At 45.2% G+C, this 21,150-nt stretch overlaps 1 protein-coding gene across 2 annotated transcripts in view; it reads left to right on the top strand.

Annotated features, from left to right (window-relative positions):
* The window catches only part of cul9 (cullin 9), a 230,272-nt gene that overhangs the window by 66,537 nt on the left and 142,585 nt on the right, over positions 1 to 21,150 (top strand). For both annotated transcript variants that reach the window (XM_080193074.1, XM_080193073.1), the window contains exons 8-12: positions 2,737 to 3,137; positions 8,772 to 8,962; positions 12,039 to 12,262; positions 13,133 to 13,370; positions 15,889 to 15,994. In XM_080193074.1, the coding sequence (XP_080049200.1) occupies positions 2,737 to 3,137; positions 8,772 to 8,962; positions 12,039 to 12,262; positions 13,133 to 13,370; positions 15,889 to 15,994 (1,160 nt within the window). The remainder of the gene's footprint in view (positions 1 to 2,736; positions 3,138 to 8,771; positions 8,963 to 12,038; positions 12,263 to 13,132; positions 13,371 to 15,888; positions 15,995 to 21,150) is intronic.

Raw genomic sequence — 21,150 nt, 5'->3', positions numbered from 1 at the left:
AATATTTTTGAACACAATCTAGGAACCACTTCCTCTTTACCACTACCCCAGTCCACGTTTGGGTAACTAAAGTCCCACTGTAACGACTCTGCACTGTTTGCATTTTTCTGTAACTTCGCTGCAGATCTTACTAGTTGGCAGTCTGTAGACTACAGTGAGCAATGTAATTGCACCCTTTTTGTTCTTAGCTCTAGCCTAATTGATTCTGTCCTTGAGTTTGCAGGGACATCTTCTTTCTCCAGCACTGTGCTGCTCTCCTTAAGCAATACTGCCACCCTCCCCTTTCCTTCCTTTCCCATGTTTTCTGAACATCTTGTACCCCGGAATATTTTATACCCTGTCTTGTCCTTCCTTAAGCCAGATCCCCCTCATCACCTCAACATCATATTTTTACAATGCAATCTGTGTCTTCCCAATCTTATTTGCCATACTTTATGAATTCAAAAAACAGTACAGCACAGGAAACAGGCCCTTTGGCCCTCCAAGCCTGTGCCGCTCATTGGTCCAACTAGACAATTCGTTTGTATCCCTCCATTCCCAGTCTGCTCATGTGACTATCCAGGTAAGTCTTAAACGATGCCAGCATGTCTGTCTCCACCACCCTACTTGGCAGTGCATTCCAGGCTCCTATCACCCTCTGTGTAAAAAAACGTCCCTCTGATATCTGAGTTAAACCTTACCCCTCTCACCTTGAGCCTGTGACCCCTTGTGATCGTCACCTCTGACCTAGGAAAAAGCTTCCCACTGTTCACCCTTCATAATTTTGTACATCTGTATTAGGTCTCCCCTCATTCTCCATCTTTCCAGGGAGAACAACCCCAGTTTACCCAATCTCTCCTCATAGCTAAGACCCTCCATACCAGGCAACATCCTGGTAAACCTTCTCTGCACTCTCTCCAAAGCCTCCACGTACGCTGGTAGTGTGGCGACCAGAACTGGACGCAGTACTCCAAATGTGGCCTAACCAGAGTTCTATACAGCTGCAACATCAGACTCCAGCTTTTAAAGGCAAGCATGCCATATGCCTTCTTCACCACCTTCTCCACCTGTGCTGCCACCTTCAAGGATTTGTGGACTTGCACACCTAGTTCCCTTTGTGTTTCTATACTCTTGATGGTCCTGCCATTTATTGTATAACTCCCCCCTACATTAGTTCTTCCAAAATGCATCACTTTGCATTTATCTGGATTGAATTCCATCTGCCATTTCTCCGCCCAGCTTTCTAGCCTATCTATATCCTGCTGTATTGTTCGTCAATGTTCATCGCTATCCACAAGTCCAGCCACCTTTGTGTCGTCCGCAAACTTACTGATCACACCAATTACACCTTCTTCCAAATTATTTATATATATCACAATAGCAGAGGTCCCAGTACAGAGCCCTGCGGAACACCACTGGTCACAGACCTCCAGCTGGAAAAAGACCCTTTGATTGCTACCCTCTGTCTCCTGTGGCCAAGCCAGTTCTCAACCCATCTAGCCACCTCTCCTTGTATCCCATGAGTCTTAACCTTTTTCACCAACCTGCCACGAGGGACTTTGTCAAACGCCTTACTGAAATCCATAAAGATTACATATACATTTCACTTTCACATACATTTAGATTTAGACGTTATTAGGGTGGCAGTGACGCAAAATGTATTATGGATGGGGGAACTTCAATGTCCATCACTGGCTCAGCAGCATCACCACAGACTGAGCTGGCTGGGTCCTAAAGGACATCACTACTAGACTGGGTCTGTGGCAGGTGGTGAGGGAACCAGCAAGAGGGAAAAACATACTTAAACCTCATTCTCACCAACCTGTCTGCTGCAGATGCATTTGCCAATGACAGTATTGGTAGGACTGACCAGTGCTTGTGGAGACCAAGTCCCACCTTCACATTGAGCATACCCTCCCATTGAGTTTGTGTGGCACTGTCGTCATGTTAAATGGGGATAGACTTTGAATCGATCTAGCAATTCTACTGGGCATCCATGAGGTGCTGTGGAGCAGCAGCAGAATTGAATATTCATTGAGATTTTGGTCCCAATCTCTCAATCTAAGAATCTAAAACCCTCCCTCCCACATCACCTCTCCAGCTACACATTCGTCTGCTCTATTCTCCTTTCTCTATACTCACTTCCGTGTGGTACCAAAGTAGTCCAGAAGTTGCTATCTTTGAGATCCTATTTTCTAGTTTATTCCCTAGTTCTGCTAATCTCTGACAATAGGGCCACATCCCTTTTCTACCTCTGTGATTGGTACTGACATGGACCACAACTGCTGGCTGTTCACTCTCCTCCCTCAGGATGTTGTGCGGCCAATCAGTGGCGTCCTTAATCTTGGCACCAGGAAGAAAACATGCAGTCTTGGATCCACCTCTGTGGCCTAAAAGATACCTGTCTGGTCCATTAACTACCGAATCCCCATCTCCATTATTTTCCAAATCTTCCTCCTGGCCTTCTGTACAACTGAGCCAGTCATGCTGCCATGGACTGTTATTCAGCACTGAATACTAGTTGCAGTGTGAGCTAAAACCAGGGGTCATTGGCATTACGTGACTGATCCTCCTTAACTGCCTGATGGTCACCCATTCTGTCTTTGCTTACATACCCTTAGGCATTGGGTTGGCAGCAGGTATAAACAGGCTATTTGTGAAACTCATCCTTGTAGGTGTGCTACAGTCATGCTAGTTGTTGCTCAAGCTCTGAAACTCTGTTATGATGTGAGCTAAAATAATTTTTTTTTCCCTTAGTGTTCAACTGCCCAAAAGTGACTGGACGCAAGACTAATTTGGAGAAGATTGGGGAAGTAGTAGAGATCATGAAGAAGTCAAGCTCTGATACAAGTTTGCAGGTTGCAGGTTTCAAGTTCATTACTAAAATGTTGGAGGATGATAGCACACGAGAGAAGCTGCCTCTTAAAATCGATTCTGGCCTTAACCAAAGAGACAAACTGATTAAAGTGCTGGTGGAAGAATTGACCAGTCTCTCCAAGGAAAAGCCCCTGGTTGTCACCTGTTTGCGGTTGATCTACATCCTGATGCAGAGATACGACTGGAGAGCTCTGTTTGCCACAGAGGGGGGAATCAAGAGTATTCTGTCTTCTATGCAAGAGCACAAGAATTCTGCTCTTGTTCAACAGGCTGCTCTAGCAGTAAGTGAAGAACCAAATCGAGGAATGCTTCCCTCTTTTTCCTTTCTTAGGAAGAAGCTGAGTGCCTTATGGTTCTTCTCTTAGGGGCACATCTCTTAGGAGTTAGGATATAATATTCAGAGAATATTTAGGTTTGGATATATTGTTTACTCCTCAGCCCAGAAGACAATTTAATCACAGCTTTAAGATTACAGGTTGATGGCCTGTCCTCTGTCATTTATATTCTAACTATTTAACAAAACAATTTAAAATATATACTCTAGTACAAGATCCCCATATTATAGCTCAAAAATTAAAAGTCCCTAATTCTTGTAGAAAGGTCTCGGCGTGGGCTGGAATTTACAAATCTCAGTTCAGTTGTGTTATTTTCAGCACTGAGATATTTAAATGGCAGCTCTTCCTCTGGGTTCAGTTCTAACCTCTGGTTTTAAATCCTCCTTTGTTGATCATGCTGGGTTGTTGCTAATTTCAAATTGGTTGTATGTGTTTGCACTTGGGGAGAACTGGCAATGAAGGAGTAGTGAGGTGCACCAACAGTGTATTAGTGCTAATGTTGGGAGAACCATTTTTGGCAAAGTCTGTTTACTGGAAAGAAAATCTAAGGGAGGATATCACCTATAGCATCTTCCTAAAAGAGATGTCCATTTCTGGGCTTTTAAATGTGCAAAATAGAAAATGTGATGCTGATTAAGTCTACATAAAGCAAAAAACTAAAGGGCAAGCTGGACATTTATTATTTGGACTGATCTTTCTGGTGCTGATTGTTTGGCTGTCAAGTTTTATCATTTGTATTTAATTTTGGATCTTTTAATGATTTCTCTTGAGCTGGTTGAAAGTACGGTTCAGGGACAAGGCTGATGTAATCTGGGAACAATTGTAAAATGATCAATATTTGCATCTGGTCTCAGTTGCTTTTTGTGATATTTTACACAAGTTAATTTAACCTGCCATCCATTAACATGAACTAATAATTGCCAAGTAACAGCCATGGCTCAGAGATAACATGGAGTCAGAAGGTAATTTGTGACAAACCTGACCATAAAATCTAGGCTAAATCCTTATTACTCTGCTGAGGGAGTACCAGTATTGTCTGGGTTTTTGGGATTATACCTTGGCCTTGTATACTCACTTGGGCGACAGAAAATATTCAAGGCACTATTTGGAAGGTGTGCAGTCGATTTTCTCGGTACATTGGTTAATATTTATCTCTCAGCCATGATCAATAAAAAGTATTAACTTGTCATTATTTTCATTGCTATTAATGGGGCTTTGTGTGCAAATTAGTTTCTATGTTTCCTACATTACTGTAGAGAGGTCACTCGCAAAGTACTTGATTGGCCATGAAATGCTTTGGTATGTTCTGAGGATCTGAGAGAACGATAGAAATTCAACTCTATTGTCTTTTTAAATAGTGACATTCAGTGATATGCTCTCCACACTGTTGTTTGATTTAGGGACCAAATAAGGGATTTACACATGGAAGCAGGGGCCATGGCTGAAAACCTTGCATCTGTCTTTACCAAGGAGGTATAGCTGCTACTCAGGATTTGGTGACGTTTGGGGAAATGCTGTCCCTAGAAGTGCTCAATATTGATGAGGAGTAAGTGTTGAATAGCCTGTTGGTTGACAAGGAATGAAACTGGATAAGATGCAACAAGGATTTTGGGGAAAGTGAGAGTGGACATTACAGGAGCACTGGCCATAATGTTCCTGTCTTCTTTAGACTCGGGAGGTGCCAGAGGACTAGAGAATTGCAAATGTTACATGCTTGTTCAAAAAAGGTTGTAAGGATAGCCCCATCAATTATAGGCCAGTTGGTTTAAAGTCAGTAGTCACATGGAAAAAAAGATGTGGGTTGAGTAGGAAGCGCCAGCATGGATTTCTAAATAGAAAGTTGTGTTTAACCCAACTTGCTGGGATTTTTTAAAGGAGATAATAGGAAGGGTCAATGAGGGTAATGATGTGGTGTACATGGGCATTTGATATAGTGCCACACAACAGACTTCTGAACAAAGTTATTGCTCATAGAATAAAAGGGACAGTAGCAACATAGGTGCAAAATTGGCTGAATTATAGGAAGCAGAGAGTAATGGTCAATGGATATTTTTCAGGCTGGAGGGAGGTTTGTAGTGGTGTTCCCCAGAGTTTGGTATTGGGACCCTTGCTTTTACTGAGATATATTATTGATCTAAATCTTGATGTGCAGGGGTCAATTTCAAAGTTCGTGGGTAACACAAAACTTGCAAGTAACTTATGTTATGTTGTTCGTCCATCGTCATTGATGAGGACCTTGTCACCATTAGTCATTTTGAGGCTGGTTGTGGTGTGTCCAAAGATAACTGATCAGGCCAATTCAGGCACGGAATGTCCTGGTACATATTGGACAGGCTTGTGCAGACACTGTAGTTGTTGCGCTGGTGGCTCTGGACTTGCGCAGCTCGCACTTAAGTTGTGCTTCAGCAATACCCCTTGCTTCATGAGCGTGACAGCCTTTGTGGATGAGGCAGCGCCAGGTAGGGCAGTTTTGTGCCAGCGTTTCCCAGGTGGTCATGTCAATGTCAAGCAACTTCAGGGAGGCTTTGAGTGTATTTTTGAAATGTTTCTTCTGCCCTCCATGCGAGTGTCTTCCAGCAGAGAGTTCCCCAAAAAGGAGCTGCTTGGGTATGTGCTCATCTGACATATGGGTGACATGACCTGCCCACCGTGTCTGCACTCTCATCATCAGTGTGTGGACTGATGGTAGATTTGCTCTAGAGAGAACTTCAGTGTCTGGTACTTTGTCTTGCCATCTGATGCGTAATATTCTGCAAAGACAAGTCATGTGGAAATGATTGAGCTGTCTTGTGTGCCTTTGATGCACAGGCATACAGGAGGGTAGTGAGTACCACTACCTGCGCTGTAGACCTTCAGTTTTGTTGCTGGGCTGATTTCTCGACATTCCCACACAGTGGAGCGCAGTCTACCAAAAGCAGAATGCTTTGTCCAACTTACATTAACAATTTGGATGAAGGAACTTAAGGCACTGTTGCTAAGCAGATGATACAAAGATATATAGAGAGACAGATAGTATTGAGGCGGTGGGGGGCTGCAGAGAGACGGGTTAGGAGAACGGGCAAAGAAGTGGCAGGTGTGGAAAAGTGTGAGGTTATGCACTTCGGAAGGAGGAATGGAGGCATCGACTATTTTCTAAAGGGGAATTGCTTAGAACATCAGAAACACAAAGGGACTTGGGAGTCATTGTTTAAGATTCTCAGGTTAACGTGCAGATTTATTTGGCAGTTAGGAAGGCAGATGCAGTGTTAGCATTCATGTTGAGAGGGCTAGAATACAAGAGCAGGGATGTACTGTTGATTCTAAATAAGACTCTGGTCAGACTGCATTTGGAGTGTTGTGAGCAGTTTTGGGCCCATATCAAAGGAAGGATGTGTTGGCCTGGGAAAGGATCTAGAGGAGGTTCACAAAAATGATAGCTGGAATGAAGAGCTTGTCTAATGAAGAATGGTTGAGGATTCTGGGTCCGTATTCATTGGAGTTAGAAGGATGAGGGGGGATCTTATTGAAACTTACGGGATACTGCGAGGCCTGGATAGAGTGGACGTGGAGAGGATATTTCCACTAGTAGGAAAAACTAGAACCAGAGGGCACAACCTCACACTAAAGGGATGATCCTTTAAAACAGAGATGAGGAGGAATTTCTTCAGTCAGAGAATGATGAATCTGTGGAACTCTTTGCCGCAGAAGCTGTGGAGGCCAGGTCATTGAGTGTCTTTGAGATAGAGATAGATAGGTTCTTGATTAATAAAGGGATCAAGGGGAAAAGGCAGAAGAATGGGGATGAGAAAAATATCAGCCATGATTGAATAGCAGAATGGACTCAATGGGCCGAGTGACCTAATTCTGTTCCTGTGTCTTATGGCCTTAAGTATTGTAAACTGTGGAAAAAGTTAGTTTATTTATCAGTCACAAGTAATTGCATTCACACTGCAGTGAAGTTACTGTGAAAATCTCCTAGCTGCCCCACTACAGCGCCTGTTCGGGTACTCTAAGGGATAATTTAGCATGACCAGTGCATCTAACTAGTATGTCATTCGGACTGTGGGAAGAAACCAGAGCACCCGACAGAAACCCACGCAGACGTGGGGAGAACATGCAAACTCCACACAGTGACCCAAGTCGGGAATCGAGCCCATGTCCCTGGAGCTGTGAGGCAGCAGTGCTAACCATTGTGCCACCATGTTATGTGAATTGTCAGTGTAGAATTTCAAAAGGACATAGGCAAGTTGAGGGAGTGGTCAGATAGATGGCAGATGACCTACAATGTGGAGAATTGTAAGGTGCTGCATGAAGAACATGGAAAGACAACATAAAATAAGGCGTATAAATCTTAAGGGGGTTCAGGAGCAAAGCAACAATGGTGCATTTGTGCAGAAAGCATCAAAGATAGCAAGACAGATTGAGAGCAGTTAGTAAAGAATATAACATTCTAGGCTTTATTAATAGGAGCAAAGTGTATGAGAACAATACCGGAGATGAGGGGGTTGGACTATGAAGAGAGACTAAATAGACTGGGTCTGTACTCGTTGGAGTTTAGAAGAATGAGGGGGGATCTTATAGAGACGTATAAGACAATGAAGGGGGATGGATAGGGTAGAGGTAGAGAGATTCTTCCCGCTCAGAAAGGACAACAGGACTAGAGGGCACAGCCTCAAGATAAGAGGGGGGACAGTTTAGAACGGAGTTGAGGAGGAACTTCTTCACTCAAAGGGTGGTGAATCTCTGGAATTCTCTGCCCGTTGAAGTGGTGGAGGCTACCTCGCTAAATGTATTTAAGTCACGGGTTTTTGGTAGGCAAGGGGATTAAGGGTTATGGGGAGAAAGCGGGAAAGTGGAACTGAGCCACTTCAGATCAGCCATGATCTTATTGAATGGTGGGGCAGGCTCAAAGGGCTAGATGGCCTACTCCTGCTCCTACTTCTTATGTTCTTAACAAGGAGGCTATGCTGAGTTAATATAAGACACTAGTTAGACCTCAGCTGGAATATTGTGTGCAGTTCTGGGTGCCAAACTATAGGAAGGGTGTGAACGCATTGGAGAGACTGCAGAAGAGGTTTACAATAGTTCTTCCAGGGATAAGAACCTTCAGTTGTGAGGATAAATTGGCCAGGGACTGTTCTCCTTAGAGAGAAGAACGCTGAGGAGATTTGAAAGAGGTGTTCAAAATTATGAAGGGGCTGAACGGATTAGACAGGGAGAAACTGTTCCCACTCATTAAAGAATCAAGAATGAAAGGGCACAGATTCAAAATGATTTACAAAAGAAACAGGTATTAAGTGAGAAAAACTTTTTCATACAGTGAGTGGTTAGGGTCTGGAATGCTCTGTCTGGATGAGTGGGGGAGACAGATGCAATCAAGAATTGAAGAGGCCATTAAATAATCATTTGAATAGGAACACAGTGCAGGGGTACCAGGGACAAGCAGGAGAATTACACTAAGTCATAATGCTCACTGTGTAGACAGGATAGACCAAATGGCTGCCTCCTGCGCCATAATGGTTCTGTGGTTTGATTTGTTTATTATTCGTTTGATTTGGTATTTAATAAAACAGGACACAAAGTTGATATTTATCTTTGCAGACTCTGAAGATCCTCACTGGAGCCAGCAAGTATGACATGCGTACTAAAAGTGTTCGGCCTCACCTTGCTGAAGCTGATGCTCAGATCATTCTTGAAATCTTTGCCAGCATTGGTTCAGCCTCGACCCAGGATTCCAAAGGGCTGCTCAGTGTTATTCCTGCTGCTGTAGAGAAAATGATGAACACCTCAGGGTAAGGAGACTTTCTCAGCACCTGCTCTTTCATTGGTTTTTACCTTTCCTCACTCTGCCCCTTTTCAGATTTTTTTCTCCAAGTTAAGGATTTTAACACTGTGCTCAGAACTATGTTGTAGCAGCAAGCCCTCTTAAAGGGCACATGTCCCCAGGGTCATGTGAGCTGATTGTCCACTGGGGCAGGAGGGCCCAATTCTTGGAGCTGACCATAGGCTTTACTATCAGAGTTGATCCTGGATCTGAATGGAAACGATGCATACTGAAACACTTTGTACATCGTTTGAGTTAGTTAATAAATAGTTGCTGTTGACCTGGTAGCTAGCAATCAGAATTATCACAGATGCATTTTCTTGAATTCTGCTGATATAGGTGAAATGGGGAGTGCACTTTGACCCTTCCATTTCTTTCCTCTTGCTAAGATGCCCCTCTGGATGCTGACTGTTGTCAGCTGGCTCCGAGATAATTGCTAGAAATTATCTGCTGGCCATTCCAATGAGGAAGGTCCAACAAGTGAACTAATTCCTGTCCTTGTGCAATGTCAGCACATGCACTTTTTGTGAGAGTTATTGGATAACAATTAAGAGCAGGTGTACAGCAGAGTCTTTTAGGAAAGGAACTCTGCTGTCCTTGCTTGGTGTGGCCTACATAAGACTCCAGAGCTACAGCAACATGGTTGACTCTCAGCTGACCTCCAAGCACAACTAGGGATGGCCAGTAAACGCTGGCGAGCGAGCGGTATCCCTGTCCCATGAATGAATAAAAAAAATTGGTGAACCTCCTCAAATAGCATTGCCTCAGTATTTGTTTAAGCATTTTTGCCGTATACACTCATGCTTTTAAAACAAACTGCTGCTTTACTTGCCTCCAGCACTTGTCTCCCGCTTGCCCCTTCTCTCCGCCGACCCTAACACTGCTTCATCCCTCCTCCAACACCCGCGATCTCTGCTCCCCGCGATCTCTGCTCCCCGCGATCTCTGCTCCCCGCGATCTCTGCTCCCCGCGATCTCTGCTCCCCGCGATCTCTGCTCCCCGCGATCTCTGCTCCCCGCGATCTCTGCTCCCCGCGATCTCTGCTCCCCGCGATCTCTGCTCCCCGCGATCTCTGCTCCCCGCGATCTCTGCTCCCCGCGATCTCTGCTCCCCGCGATCTCTGCTCCCCGCGATCTCTGCTCCCCGCGATCTCTGCTCCCCGCGATCTCTGCTCCCCGCGCGCGGCCGCTTCCCTCCCCCCCCCGACCCTCCCGCTCGCCGCTTCCCTCCCTCCCCCCGACCCTCCCGCTCGTCGCTTCCCTCCCCCCCCCCGACCCTCCCGCTCGCCGCTTCCCTCCCCCCCCCGACCCTCCCGCTCGTCGCTTCCCTCCCCCCGACCCTCCCGCTCGTCGCTTCCCTCCCCCCCCGACCCTCCCGCTCGTCGCTTCCCTCCCTCCCCCCGACCCTCCCGCTCGTCGCTTCCCTCCCCCCCCCCCGACCCTCCCGCTCGCCGCTTCCCTCCCCCCCCCCCGACCCTCCCGCTCGTCGCTTCCCTCCCCCCCCCCGACCCTCCCGCTCGTCGCTTCCCTCCCTCCCCCCGACCCTCCCGCTCGTCGCTTCCCTCCCCCCCCGACCCTCCCGCTCGTCGCTTCCCTCCCTCCCCCCGACCCTCCCGCTCGTCGCTTCCCTCCCCCCCCCCCGACCCTCCCGCTCGTCGCTTCCCTCCCCCCCCCCCCGACCCTCCCGCTCGTCGCTTCCCTCCCCCCCCCGACCCTCCCGCTCGTCGCTTCCCTCCCTCCCCCCGACCCTCCCGCTCGTCGCTTCCCTCCCCCCCCCCCGACCCTCCCGCTCGTCGCTTCCCTCCCTCCCCCCGACCCTCCCGCTCGTCGCTTCCCTCCCTCCCCCCGACCCTCCCGCTCGTCGCTTCCCTCCCTCCCCCCGACCCTCCCGCTCGTCGCTTCCCTCCCCCCGACCCTTCCGCTCGCCGCTTCCCTCCCTCCCCCCGACCCTTCCGCTCGCCGCTTCCCTCCCCCTAACTGAAACCCTGGACTTTTAGTTCCCACATAGAACACTACAGCACAAACAGGCCCTTCGGCCCACGAGTTGCGCCGATCACATACCAATCTACCCACATTGTTGGATACTTGGATATTGTTCCTTTGAATGGTTTTCCCCATTACTTAGAACAGTACAGCACAGTACAGGCCCTTCGACCCTTGATGTTGTGCCGAGCTACATCCGAACCATAGATCAAGCTATCCCACTCCCTATCATTCTGGTGTGCTCTATCTGCCTATCCAGTAACCCTATCATTCTGGTGCGCTCCACGTGCCTATCCAGTAACCCTATCATTCTGGTGTGCTCCACGTGCCCATCCAGTAACCCTATCATTCTGGTGTGCTCTATCTGCCTATCCAGTAACCCTATCATTCTGGTGTGCTCCACGTGCCTATCCAGTAACCCTATCATTCTGGTGTGCTCCACGTGCCCATCCAGTAACCCTATCATTCTGGTGTGCTCTATCTGCCTATCCAGTAACCCTATCATTCTGGTGTGCTCTATCTGCCTATCCAGTAACCCTATCATTCTGGTGTGCTCTATCTGTCTATCCAGTAACCCTATCATTCTGGTGTGCTCTATCTGCCTATCCAGTAACCCTATCATTCTGGTGTGCTCTATCTGTCTATCCAGTAACCCTATCATTCTGGTGTGCTCTATCTGCCTATCCAGTAACCCTATCATTCTGGTGCGCTCCACGTACCTATCCAGTAACCCTATCATTCTGGTGTGCTCCACGTGCCTATCCAGTAACCCTATCATTCTGGTGTGCTCCACGTGCCTATCCAGTAACCCTATCATTCTGGTGCGCTCCACGTGCCCATCCAGTAACCCTATCATTCTGGTGCGCTCCACGTGCATATCCATTAACTGCTTGAATGTCCCGAAAGTGTCCGACTCCACGATCACAGCAGGTTTTGTTGGATTGAATACTGAATTGGCTTGAAATAAATCATTAGTTTGTAGCAATGAGAATGATGTGGATTTCATTCCTTTCACCAGCTAATATTTTACCCTTTAATTGCTTTCCTATTCTCCCTCTCTAGGTGCTCCTCTGCAGTTCAAGATGGCTTGTTAATTGTCATTATGCTGGTTTCTAATCACAAAAGCCTTGCAGAGTTGTTGGTATCTTGTGACATCTGCCCAATCCTGTATAACTGTATTGGAAACGGGAGCAGCTCCACAGGGAGCCATCAGCAGATGCTGGCTATCATGGCCCTCAGTAACATCTCTCTGAACCACAAACTCTCCACTGGAATTGAGAACAAAGGTAAAATAAGATGCTGTTAAAACACAAAATAATTACTTTAATGTACCTAAATGACTTAATCTTGCAGGCTATTTCTTTGTTCATTGTGCCTTTTACCTTTTTGACCAATCTGACACGTGTGACCTTGTCAAACGCCTTGGTAAAATCAACATACACTGCATCCACGTTGTTGACAAAGGGTCATCTGGGCTCGAAACATCAGCTCTTTTCTGTCTTTACAGATGCTGCCAGACCTGCTGAGATTTTCCAGCAAATTCTCTTTTGGTTTCAGATTCCAGCATCCGCAGTAATTTGCTTTTATCCACTGCGCTACCCTCATCAACCCTTACATGTCTGATTTATATCAGACTGGAGCCTCTGGGGAAATTTTTGTATGTTCTGGCTAGGTAGATGCAAGTTACTGCAACAATACAGTTTTGTATTTAGTTGATCTTGAGATTAGTTACTGTGACAAACTATTTGCCAGTTTATCCCTTTTCTGAAATTTTGGTCACTTTTCCTTGTAGGCTGATGGTCAGTTTTCCTCTATTACAGCTGAGCCTCAGAATATGATTTGTAGCCGAGAATGAACTTGAGCACTAGTGATCAATTTGGAGATGTTGGAAATTGTCTTTAATTAAAGGGAAAATATGATTTCCAAATGCTGTTCTAAATTGGATTTATTTAAAATTTCCATGAATTAACATAGCTTTGGACATCGGTTCTCATCAGTTGAGTAAATTTCTAAAGGGAGACAGAGTTGAATGACAAAAAAAAGCTTCAAAGACTAATGGTTTAATTGCAATATTATTTCTAAATAATTGATAACTCCCTGCAGGGAATATTTGTTGATTGCTTAGACAATAGTGAAATTATTCTTCAATATTTCAGGATCGAAAGAGGCCTTAAACCTGAAGGATGCAGAGTTGAAGATGCTGCTTGTGAGCTTAAAGGAGCGGAGTGGCACCAAAGAGATCATTCTTTCTCTGGAGCGTTGGATTTGTGATGAGACAACTGGGCTGGAATCTCAGATTGCAGATATTATGAAGGATAAAGAAGCCTTCCAGTCACTGGTGCAGGGATTGGACCATTTCCGCTCAGAAAAGGCTGTACAACAGGCTATCATTCGGTGAGTGATGTGGTTAACTAGGTTGGCCAGACAGAGAGTAAAGCTCCAACTGGCCTACAGAACGAGGTTCGTCTCCCAACAGATGATATCTTTCATCAAATCGTGGACAAAAAGCTGAACCCAAGAGGTGAGGGAAAAGTGACTGACCTTGACACCAAGAATTCCCAGCAAAGTTATGGTCACTGGTAATCAGAAGGAGAAATCTCCACTGGTTGGAGGCATTTCTAGCACAAAGGAAGGCATTCATCATTGTTGGAGGTCAATCATCTAAACTCCAGAACATCACTGCAGGATTTGCTCAGGGTAGTGGCCAAAGTCCAACCATCTTTACATCTTTAACTGCTTATGTCCCTTATTGAAGAGCAGAGAATGTGCGACAAGACCTGGGTGTCCTTGTACATTAGTCACTGAAGGTAAACGTGCAGGTGCAGCAGGTGATAAAGAAGGCAAATGGTATGTTGACCTCCATAGCAACAGGATTTGAGTACAGGAGCAGAGATGTTTTGCTGAAATTATATCGGGCCTTGGTGGGGCCACACCTGAAATATTGCGTGCCCTTTTGGTCTCCTTATCTGAGGAAGGATGTTCTTGCTATAAAGGGAGTACAGCCAAGGTTTACCAGGCTGATTCCTGGGATGGCAGGTTTGAGGAGAGATTGAGTCAGTTAGCTTTATATTTGCAAGAGTTCAGAAGAATATAGGGGGGGTGGGATTCTCATAGAAACTGTATAAAATTCTGATAGACAGGATAGATGCAGGAAAGATGTTCATAGTCTAAGTATACAGGGTAAAACCTTTAGGACTGAGGTATGAAGAAATTTCTTCACCCAGAGAGTGATGGGCACGTGGAATTTGCTACTACAGAAAGCAGTTGAGGCCAAAGCTTTGAATGTTTTCAAGAAGGACTTAGATACAACTCTTGGGACAAAAGGATCAAAAGATATGGGTGGGGGAGGCAGGATCAGGCTATTGAGTTGGATGATCAGCCATGATCATAATGGATGATAGAGCAGGCTCGAGGGGTCAAATGGCCTACTTCTGCTCCTATTTTCTATGTTCTTATGTTTTTGTCAATAATCCTCTGTCTGTCATAAGGTCAAAAGTTGGGGATGATCGCTGATTGCCTAATGTTCAGTACCCTTGCGAAGACTCAGATTCTGAAGCACCCACGTCCATATGCAGGTGGACTTGGACAGCATTCAAGCTTGGGCTGTTAATAAATGGCGTTTTAATCGAGGAGTCCCCTTCTGTTCTTGGGCTGGCTGCATATTGAATAAAAATGTTCTCCAATGCATTTTAAGAATTCTGCACCCATTTTAGATTTCATACTGATATCCCCATTTATTAGTCAGTTCACAGTTCTTAATGCTCTTTTGTGACTCCCTCCCTTTTTATCCCACCTTAAAGCCTGTACCCAGGAATGTCAATCTGCCATTTCTTCAAGTCTTCCCTTCATTGAGCTAAGTTTTGGTAATAACTATAATACTGCATTTTCAAGTGCCCATTTGTGCCCTCAGTTGATCTGCTTTATTCACTGACCTCCATACATTGAAGTATATATAAATAATCATAACTCCTTTGTTTTGCTAGGACCTACTTATAGTTTTAAGTAAATTATATTTGTATTTGTGGTTGTTCGGAACAAGAAATACCTTTAAGTTTAGTTCATATTGTTTTATTTATGTTAAGAAAAGTGAAACTTGGGTTTGGTTTCACAGTTTTTTTTGGGAGTCTGGGCCCTGTTTGTATAAGTGCATTTTAATTATGTTTTATAACTGTTGAAGCGAAGAAATGAGTTACCAAAGAGCTAGTAGTTTAGGGAAATTAAAACAGATTCAAAAAGTAGCAAAGAAGTTGGTGTTTCTTGGAGGATCAGAGGAGAGACCCAGACAGATAAGCAGAGACAAGAAACGCAGTTTCAGTCAGTATTGCTATATATGGAGTGAAGACAAAAAAGTGTCTATTGCTGAAAGTGATGTCAGACAGCTGAAGAAATTAGTTTGAGGAACTCCTACATATTGCTCTCAAGTTAAAGTAATTGTGAACTTAGAGTGAGTTTTGCGGATCTCAAGGACTTACAGTGAATGTCGAGAAGTCTGCTGGAAAAGAAAGCTCTTTGCAGCTGAACCAGTTCTGTCCTTGGTGTGGAAATATTCAAACCTCTTCATTGGAGTGTTGGGTCTGTAAGGGTATTATTGGGATGAAAGAGGTAACTTTTTCTTCTTGGTGTCTGTGTTGCCATCTTTCCAACTTTTTATTGTCTGTTATACAGTTAGTATTTCTTGTTTAATAAATATTTATCTTTTTGTTAAAGAGTCAACAGCAGAGTCTTGTAAAACTATTCAATAAATATCTTCCATGGTTTTTAAAAAATATGATCTATTAATCCAGGCTGCATTCTGGTTGGTAAAAAAAATCAGCCAGGATTACAACAGTCTGTTTGTTAGCCTTTCTTGATTGGTATTGAAGAGCTCAAGAGGTTAGTCCTGAATAATGTCTCTTGTTTGGATTTTTTTCAGAATTCTGAGCAAGTTTTTGGATAATTATCTGGAAGACCTGTTGCCCTGGCATGAAAGCATTGAACCATGTCTGTCATCTATGACTGCGTACACTAATGATCGAGAGGTATGGTGGAACGGTTTCTATTTTCTCATGCTAATCCTGTTGTGTTCTCTGCTCTCCTGGTCCCTTCTAAGCTACCTAGACTATAAATATACATACCTTCTATCTGTGTCCATACTGTATTGAGTCAGGATTCATTACATTGTCAAAAAAGCAAATTACGGTGGATACTGCAATCTGAAACAAGAAGAGAAAATGCTGGAAAATTGCAGCAGGTTTGACAGGATTTGTGGAGAGATGACTTGTCACCAGACTCGTTGTCAGTTGAGAGTCATCCAGACTTGAAATGTTGGCTCTGTTCTCTCTCCACAGATGCTGTCAGATCTGAGATTTTCCAGCATTTTCTGTTTTTGTTTTATTGCACTGTCTCAATTTCATTTCCATTCTCTCCATATGGTTAATAACAGTGGAACTTGTTATATTGCATTTTCCCATCCTTCTATAATCAATCGGCTTTTAAAATTCAGGTTGACGTTGTTTGACTTTCGAATCTTCGCTCTCTATGTTTTCATGTTTGACATTGTCTTAATTTGTGCATTTGGCAATTAATCTTTCTCAATTGTATAAAGTATATTTGATAAAGCAGCAAATATGCAGAAGCATATTACTGTGTGTTTGCTCATGTAATCCTGTAAAAAGATAATCTGGCATCTATTAACCTGAAATGCAGCTGTAATTTGTACAAAGTGGGGTGGGGGACTTGAACTCCATCATGCCTCGGTCTTGCCACCACTGAGTGAGCTGCTCGCATCCTGAAGAGCATGAAGAGCATTTAGAGTGGCAAAAAGTAGTGGGCAAGAAGAGGATTGGGAGAGGTTCAAATATCAACAAAGAATGACGAAGAAGTTGATAAAGAAAGGAAGGATAGACTATGAATCTAGGCTAGCGGTAAGTATAAAAAAGGATAGTGAGAGTTTTTATAAATATATAAAAAGGAGGAGGCTGGCTAGGGTGAACGTTGGACCCTTAGAGGATGAGAGGGGGGATTTAGTGGTGGGGGATGAGCAAATGGCTGAGGCCTTGAATAACCTTTTTGTTTCGGTCTTCATGGAGGAGGACGCGAATAGTTTGCCGGGAGTTAACGATGGAAAGATGGTAGGAGTGGAGGGCCTGAATGAGATCATTGTTACTAGAGAGGTAGTGCTCGACAGACTAGAGGGACTGATGGTGGACAAGTCCCCAGGACCAGATGGAATGCATCCAAGGGTTCTGAAGGAAATGGCAGAGGTGATAGTGGATGCCTTAGTGATTATTTTCCAAACCTCGCAGGATTCCGGGGAAGTGCTGGAAGATTGGAAAACGGCTAATGTTACGCCGCTGTTTAAAAAGGGTAGCAGGCAAAAGGCAGGGAATTATACGTCTGTTGTAGGAAAAATGCTTGAATCCGTCATCAAAGAGGAAATAGTGAGGCATCTTGAGAAGAATTGTTTGATAGAGCAGACGCAGCACAGATTCGTTAAGGGGAAGTCGTGTCTGACGAATTTATTGGAATTCTATGAGGGTGTGTCTAGTGCGGTGGATAGAGGGGAACCGGTGGATGTGGTGTTTCTCGATTTTCAGAAGGTGTTTGATAAGGTGCCGCACAAAAGGTTATTACAGAAGGTTAGGGGGCATGGAGTTGGGGGTAAGGTGTTAGTGTGGATAAAGGATTGGCTGTCAAATAGGAGGCAGAGAGTGGGTGTCAATGGGTGCTATTCGGATTGGCGGTTGATGACTAGTGGAGTGCCCCAGGAATCGGTGCTGGGGCCTCAGCTATTTACCATTTATATAGATGATCTGGAGGAGGGAGCTGAGTGTAAGGTGTCGAAATTTGCTGATGACACAAAGATAAGTGGAACGCCAAATTGTGCAGAGGGTGTGGAAAGTCTGCAGAGGGATCTAGATAGGCTGAGCGAGTGGGCGAGGACCTGGCAGATGGAATACAATGTTGGCAAGTGTGAGGTTATCCACTTTGGTAGGAATAATAGTAGGAAGGACTACTACTTAGAGGGCGAAAAGCTGCAGCATGCTACGGTGCAGAGGGACCTGGGGGTCCTTGTGCATGAGTCGCAAAAACCCAGCCTGCAGGTGGTCAGGAAGGCAAATGGGATGTTGGCCTTCATAGCGAGGGGGATTGAATATAAAAGTAGGGAGGTCTTGCTGCAACTGTACAGGGCACTGGTGAGGCCGCAGCTGGAGTACTGTGTGCAATTTTGGTCGCCACACTTGCGCAAGGATATTTTGGCCTTGGAGTGAGTGCAGAGGAGGTTCACTAGGCTGATACCGGAGTTGAGGGGGTTGAGCTATGAAGAGAGGCTGAATAGACTGGGCTTGTACTCGTTAGAGTTTAGAAGGATGAGGGGGGATCTTATTGAGACGTGTAAGATGATGAAAGGGATGGATAGGATAGGGGTGGAGAGGTTCTTCTCGCTCAGAAAGGACAGTAGGACTAGAGGGCACAGCCTCAAGATAAGCGGGGGGGGGGCCAGTTTAGAACAGAGTTGAGGAGGAACTTCTTCACTCAAAGGGTGGTGAATCTCTGGAATCCTCTGCCCGTTGAAGTGGTGGAGGCTACCTCGCTAAATATATTTAAAGACACGTGTAGATAGGTTTTTGGTAGGCAAGGGGATTAAGGGTTATGGGGAGAAAGCGGGAAAGTAGAACTGATCCACTTCAGATCAGCCATGATCTTATTAAATGGCGGGGCAGGCTCGAAGGGCTAGATGGCCTACTCCTGCTCCTATTTCTTATGTTCTTATAAATATCAGACTGGATCTGTGGCTGATGATGGGAGTGGGAAAAGAGGGAAAGAATGTACTTAACCTTGTACTCACCAATTTATATGTCTCAAATGCTTCTGTCCATGTCAGTGTTGGTAAGAGTGACTACTGCAGCGCTGTAGTAGAGTTCGCAGTCGTGCCATATCCAGCTGTGAATAAAGAACAAAGTACAGCACAGGAAACAGGCCCTCCGGCCCTCCAGGCCTGTGGCGCTCATTGGTCCAACTAGATTATTCGTTTGTATCCCTCCATTCCCAGTCTGCTCATGTGACTGTCCAGGTAAGTCTTAAACGATGCCAGCATGTCTGCCTCCACCACCCTACTTGGCAGTGCATTCCAGGCCCCCACCACCCTCTGTTAAAAAAAAAAAGGTCCCTCTGATATACCTCGCCCCTCTCACCTTGAGCCCATGACCCCTTGTGATCGTCACCTCCGACCTGGGGAAAAGTTTCCCACTGTTCACCCTATCTATACCCTTCATAATTTTATACACCTCTATTAGGTCTCCCCTCATTCTCTGTCTTTCCAGGGAGAACAACCCCAGTCTACCCAATCTCTCCTCATAGCTAAGACCCTCCATACCAGGCAACATCCTGGTAAACCTTCTCTGCACTCTCTCCAAAGCCTCCACGTCCTTCTGGTAGTGCGGTGACCAGAACTGGACACAGTACTCCAAATGTGGCCTAACCAGTGTTCTATACAGCTGCAACATCAGACTCCAGCTTTTATACTCTATACCCTGTCCTATAAAGGCAAGCATGCCATATGCCTTCTTCACCACCTTCTCCACCTGTGCTGCCACCTTCAAGGATTTATGGACTTGCACACCTAGATCCCTCTGTGTTTCTATACTCTTGATGGTCCTGCCATTTATTGTATAACCCCCCCCCCCCCCACATTAGTTCTTCCAAAATGCATCACTTCACATTTATCTGGATTGTATTCCATCTGCCATTTCTCCGCCCAATTTTCCAGCCTATATATCTTGCTGTGTTGTTCGACAATGTTCATCGCTATCCACAAGTCCAGCCATCTTCGTGTCATCTGCAAACTTGCTGATCACACCAGTTACACCTTCTTCCAGATCATTTATATATATCACAAATAGCACAGGTCCCAGTACAGAGCCCTGCAGAACACCACAGGTCACAGACCTCCAGCCGGAAAAAGACCCTTCGACTGCTACCCTCTGTCTCCTGTGGCCAAGTCAGTTCTCTGTCCATCTAGCCACCTCTCCTTGTATCCCATGAGCCTTAACCTTCTTAACCAACCTGCCTTGAGGGACTTTGTCAAACGCCTTACTGAAATCCATATAGACGACATCCACGGCCCTTCCTTCGTCAACCGTTTTTGTCACCTCCTCAAAAAACTCCACCAAATTTGTAAGGCACGACCTCCCTCTTACAAAGCCATGCTGTCTGTCACGAATGAGATTGTTCCATTCTAAATGCGCATACATCCTATCTCTGAGAATCCTCTCCAACAACTTCTCCACCACGGACGTCAAGCTCACTGGCCTATAATTACCTGGGTTATCCCTGCTACCCTTCTTAAATAATGGTACCACATTCACTATTCGCCAATCCTCAGAAACCTCAGAAACCTATGTCCAATGAGGAGACAAAGATTTCCGTCGGAGGCCCAGCAATTTCATCTCTTGTCTCCCTGAGCAGTCTGGAATGATGGTGGATGGTTAAAGAAGTCATTGGAAGTGGAGGCTCCACAAATTTTCCCATTCTCAAGCCTAAGGAAAGCCTAACATGTCACTGCAAAAGACAAATCTGAAGTATTTGCAACCATCTTTAGCTAGAAATGCCAAGTGGATGATCTAGCTCTGATTCCTCTCATGGCCCGCTATATCATCATTGCCAGTTTTCATCCAATTCAGTTCACTCCGTGTGATTGCGAAACGGCTGAACTCAGCTGTTGTGCTGAAGACTTGTGGCAGAGCTTGCTGTATCCTTAGCAAAACTGTTCCATGACAGCAGCAACATCTTGGCGTGTCCTATTCACAAAAATCAGGACAAAAAATGACTGTCCCATCAGTCAAAGTGCTGGAAGTTGTCATTGACAACGTAGCCAAGCACTTAGCACTGTGCAGTTTGGGTTCTGCTAGAACAAAAACAAAACACTGTGGATGTTGGGAAATTGATATAAAAGCAGGAAGTATTCAGCAGGTCAGGCAGCATTTCATCCAGGCAAAGAGCAAAATAGAGTTCATGTTTTAGGTGATGACATTTAATCAAACCTTGTATTCTACCAAGACCGCTGATCTCATCACAGCCTTGGCCCAAACATGGACAAAGGAACTCAGTTCCAAAACTGGGGTGAGCGAGAGTGCTCTTGACATCAAGGCAGCATTGGGTACAATTATCCCAGCAAAATTGAAGTCATTGGGAA

This window comes from Carcharhinus amblyrhynchos, chromosome 7 (genome assembly GCF_965287045.1).
Source record: "Carcharhinus amblyrhynchos chromosome 7, sCarAmb.v2.hapA, whole genome shotgun sequence".
Taxonomy (NCBI): Eukaryota; Metazoa; Chordata; class Chondrichthyes; order Carcharhiniformes; family Carcharhinidae; genus Carcharhinus; species Carcharhinus amblyrhynchos.
This window is presented reverse-complemented; position numbering and strand designations above follow the sequence as displayed.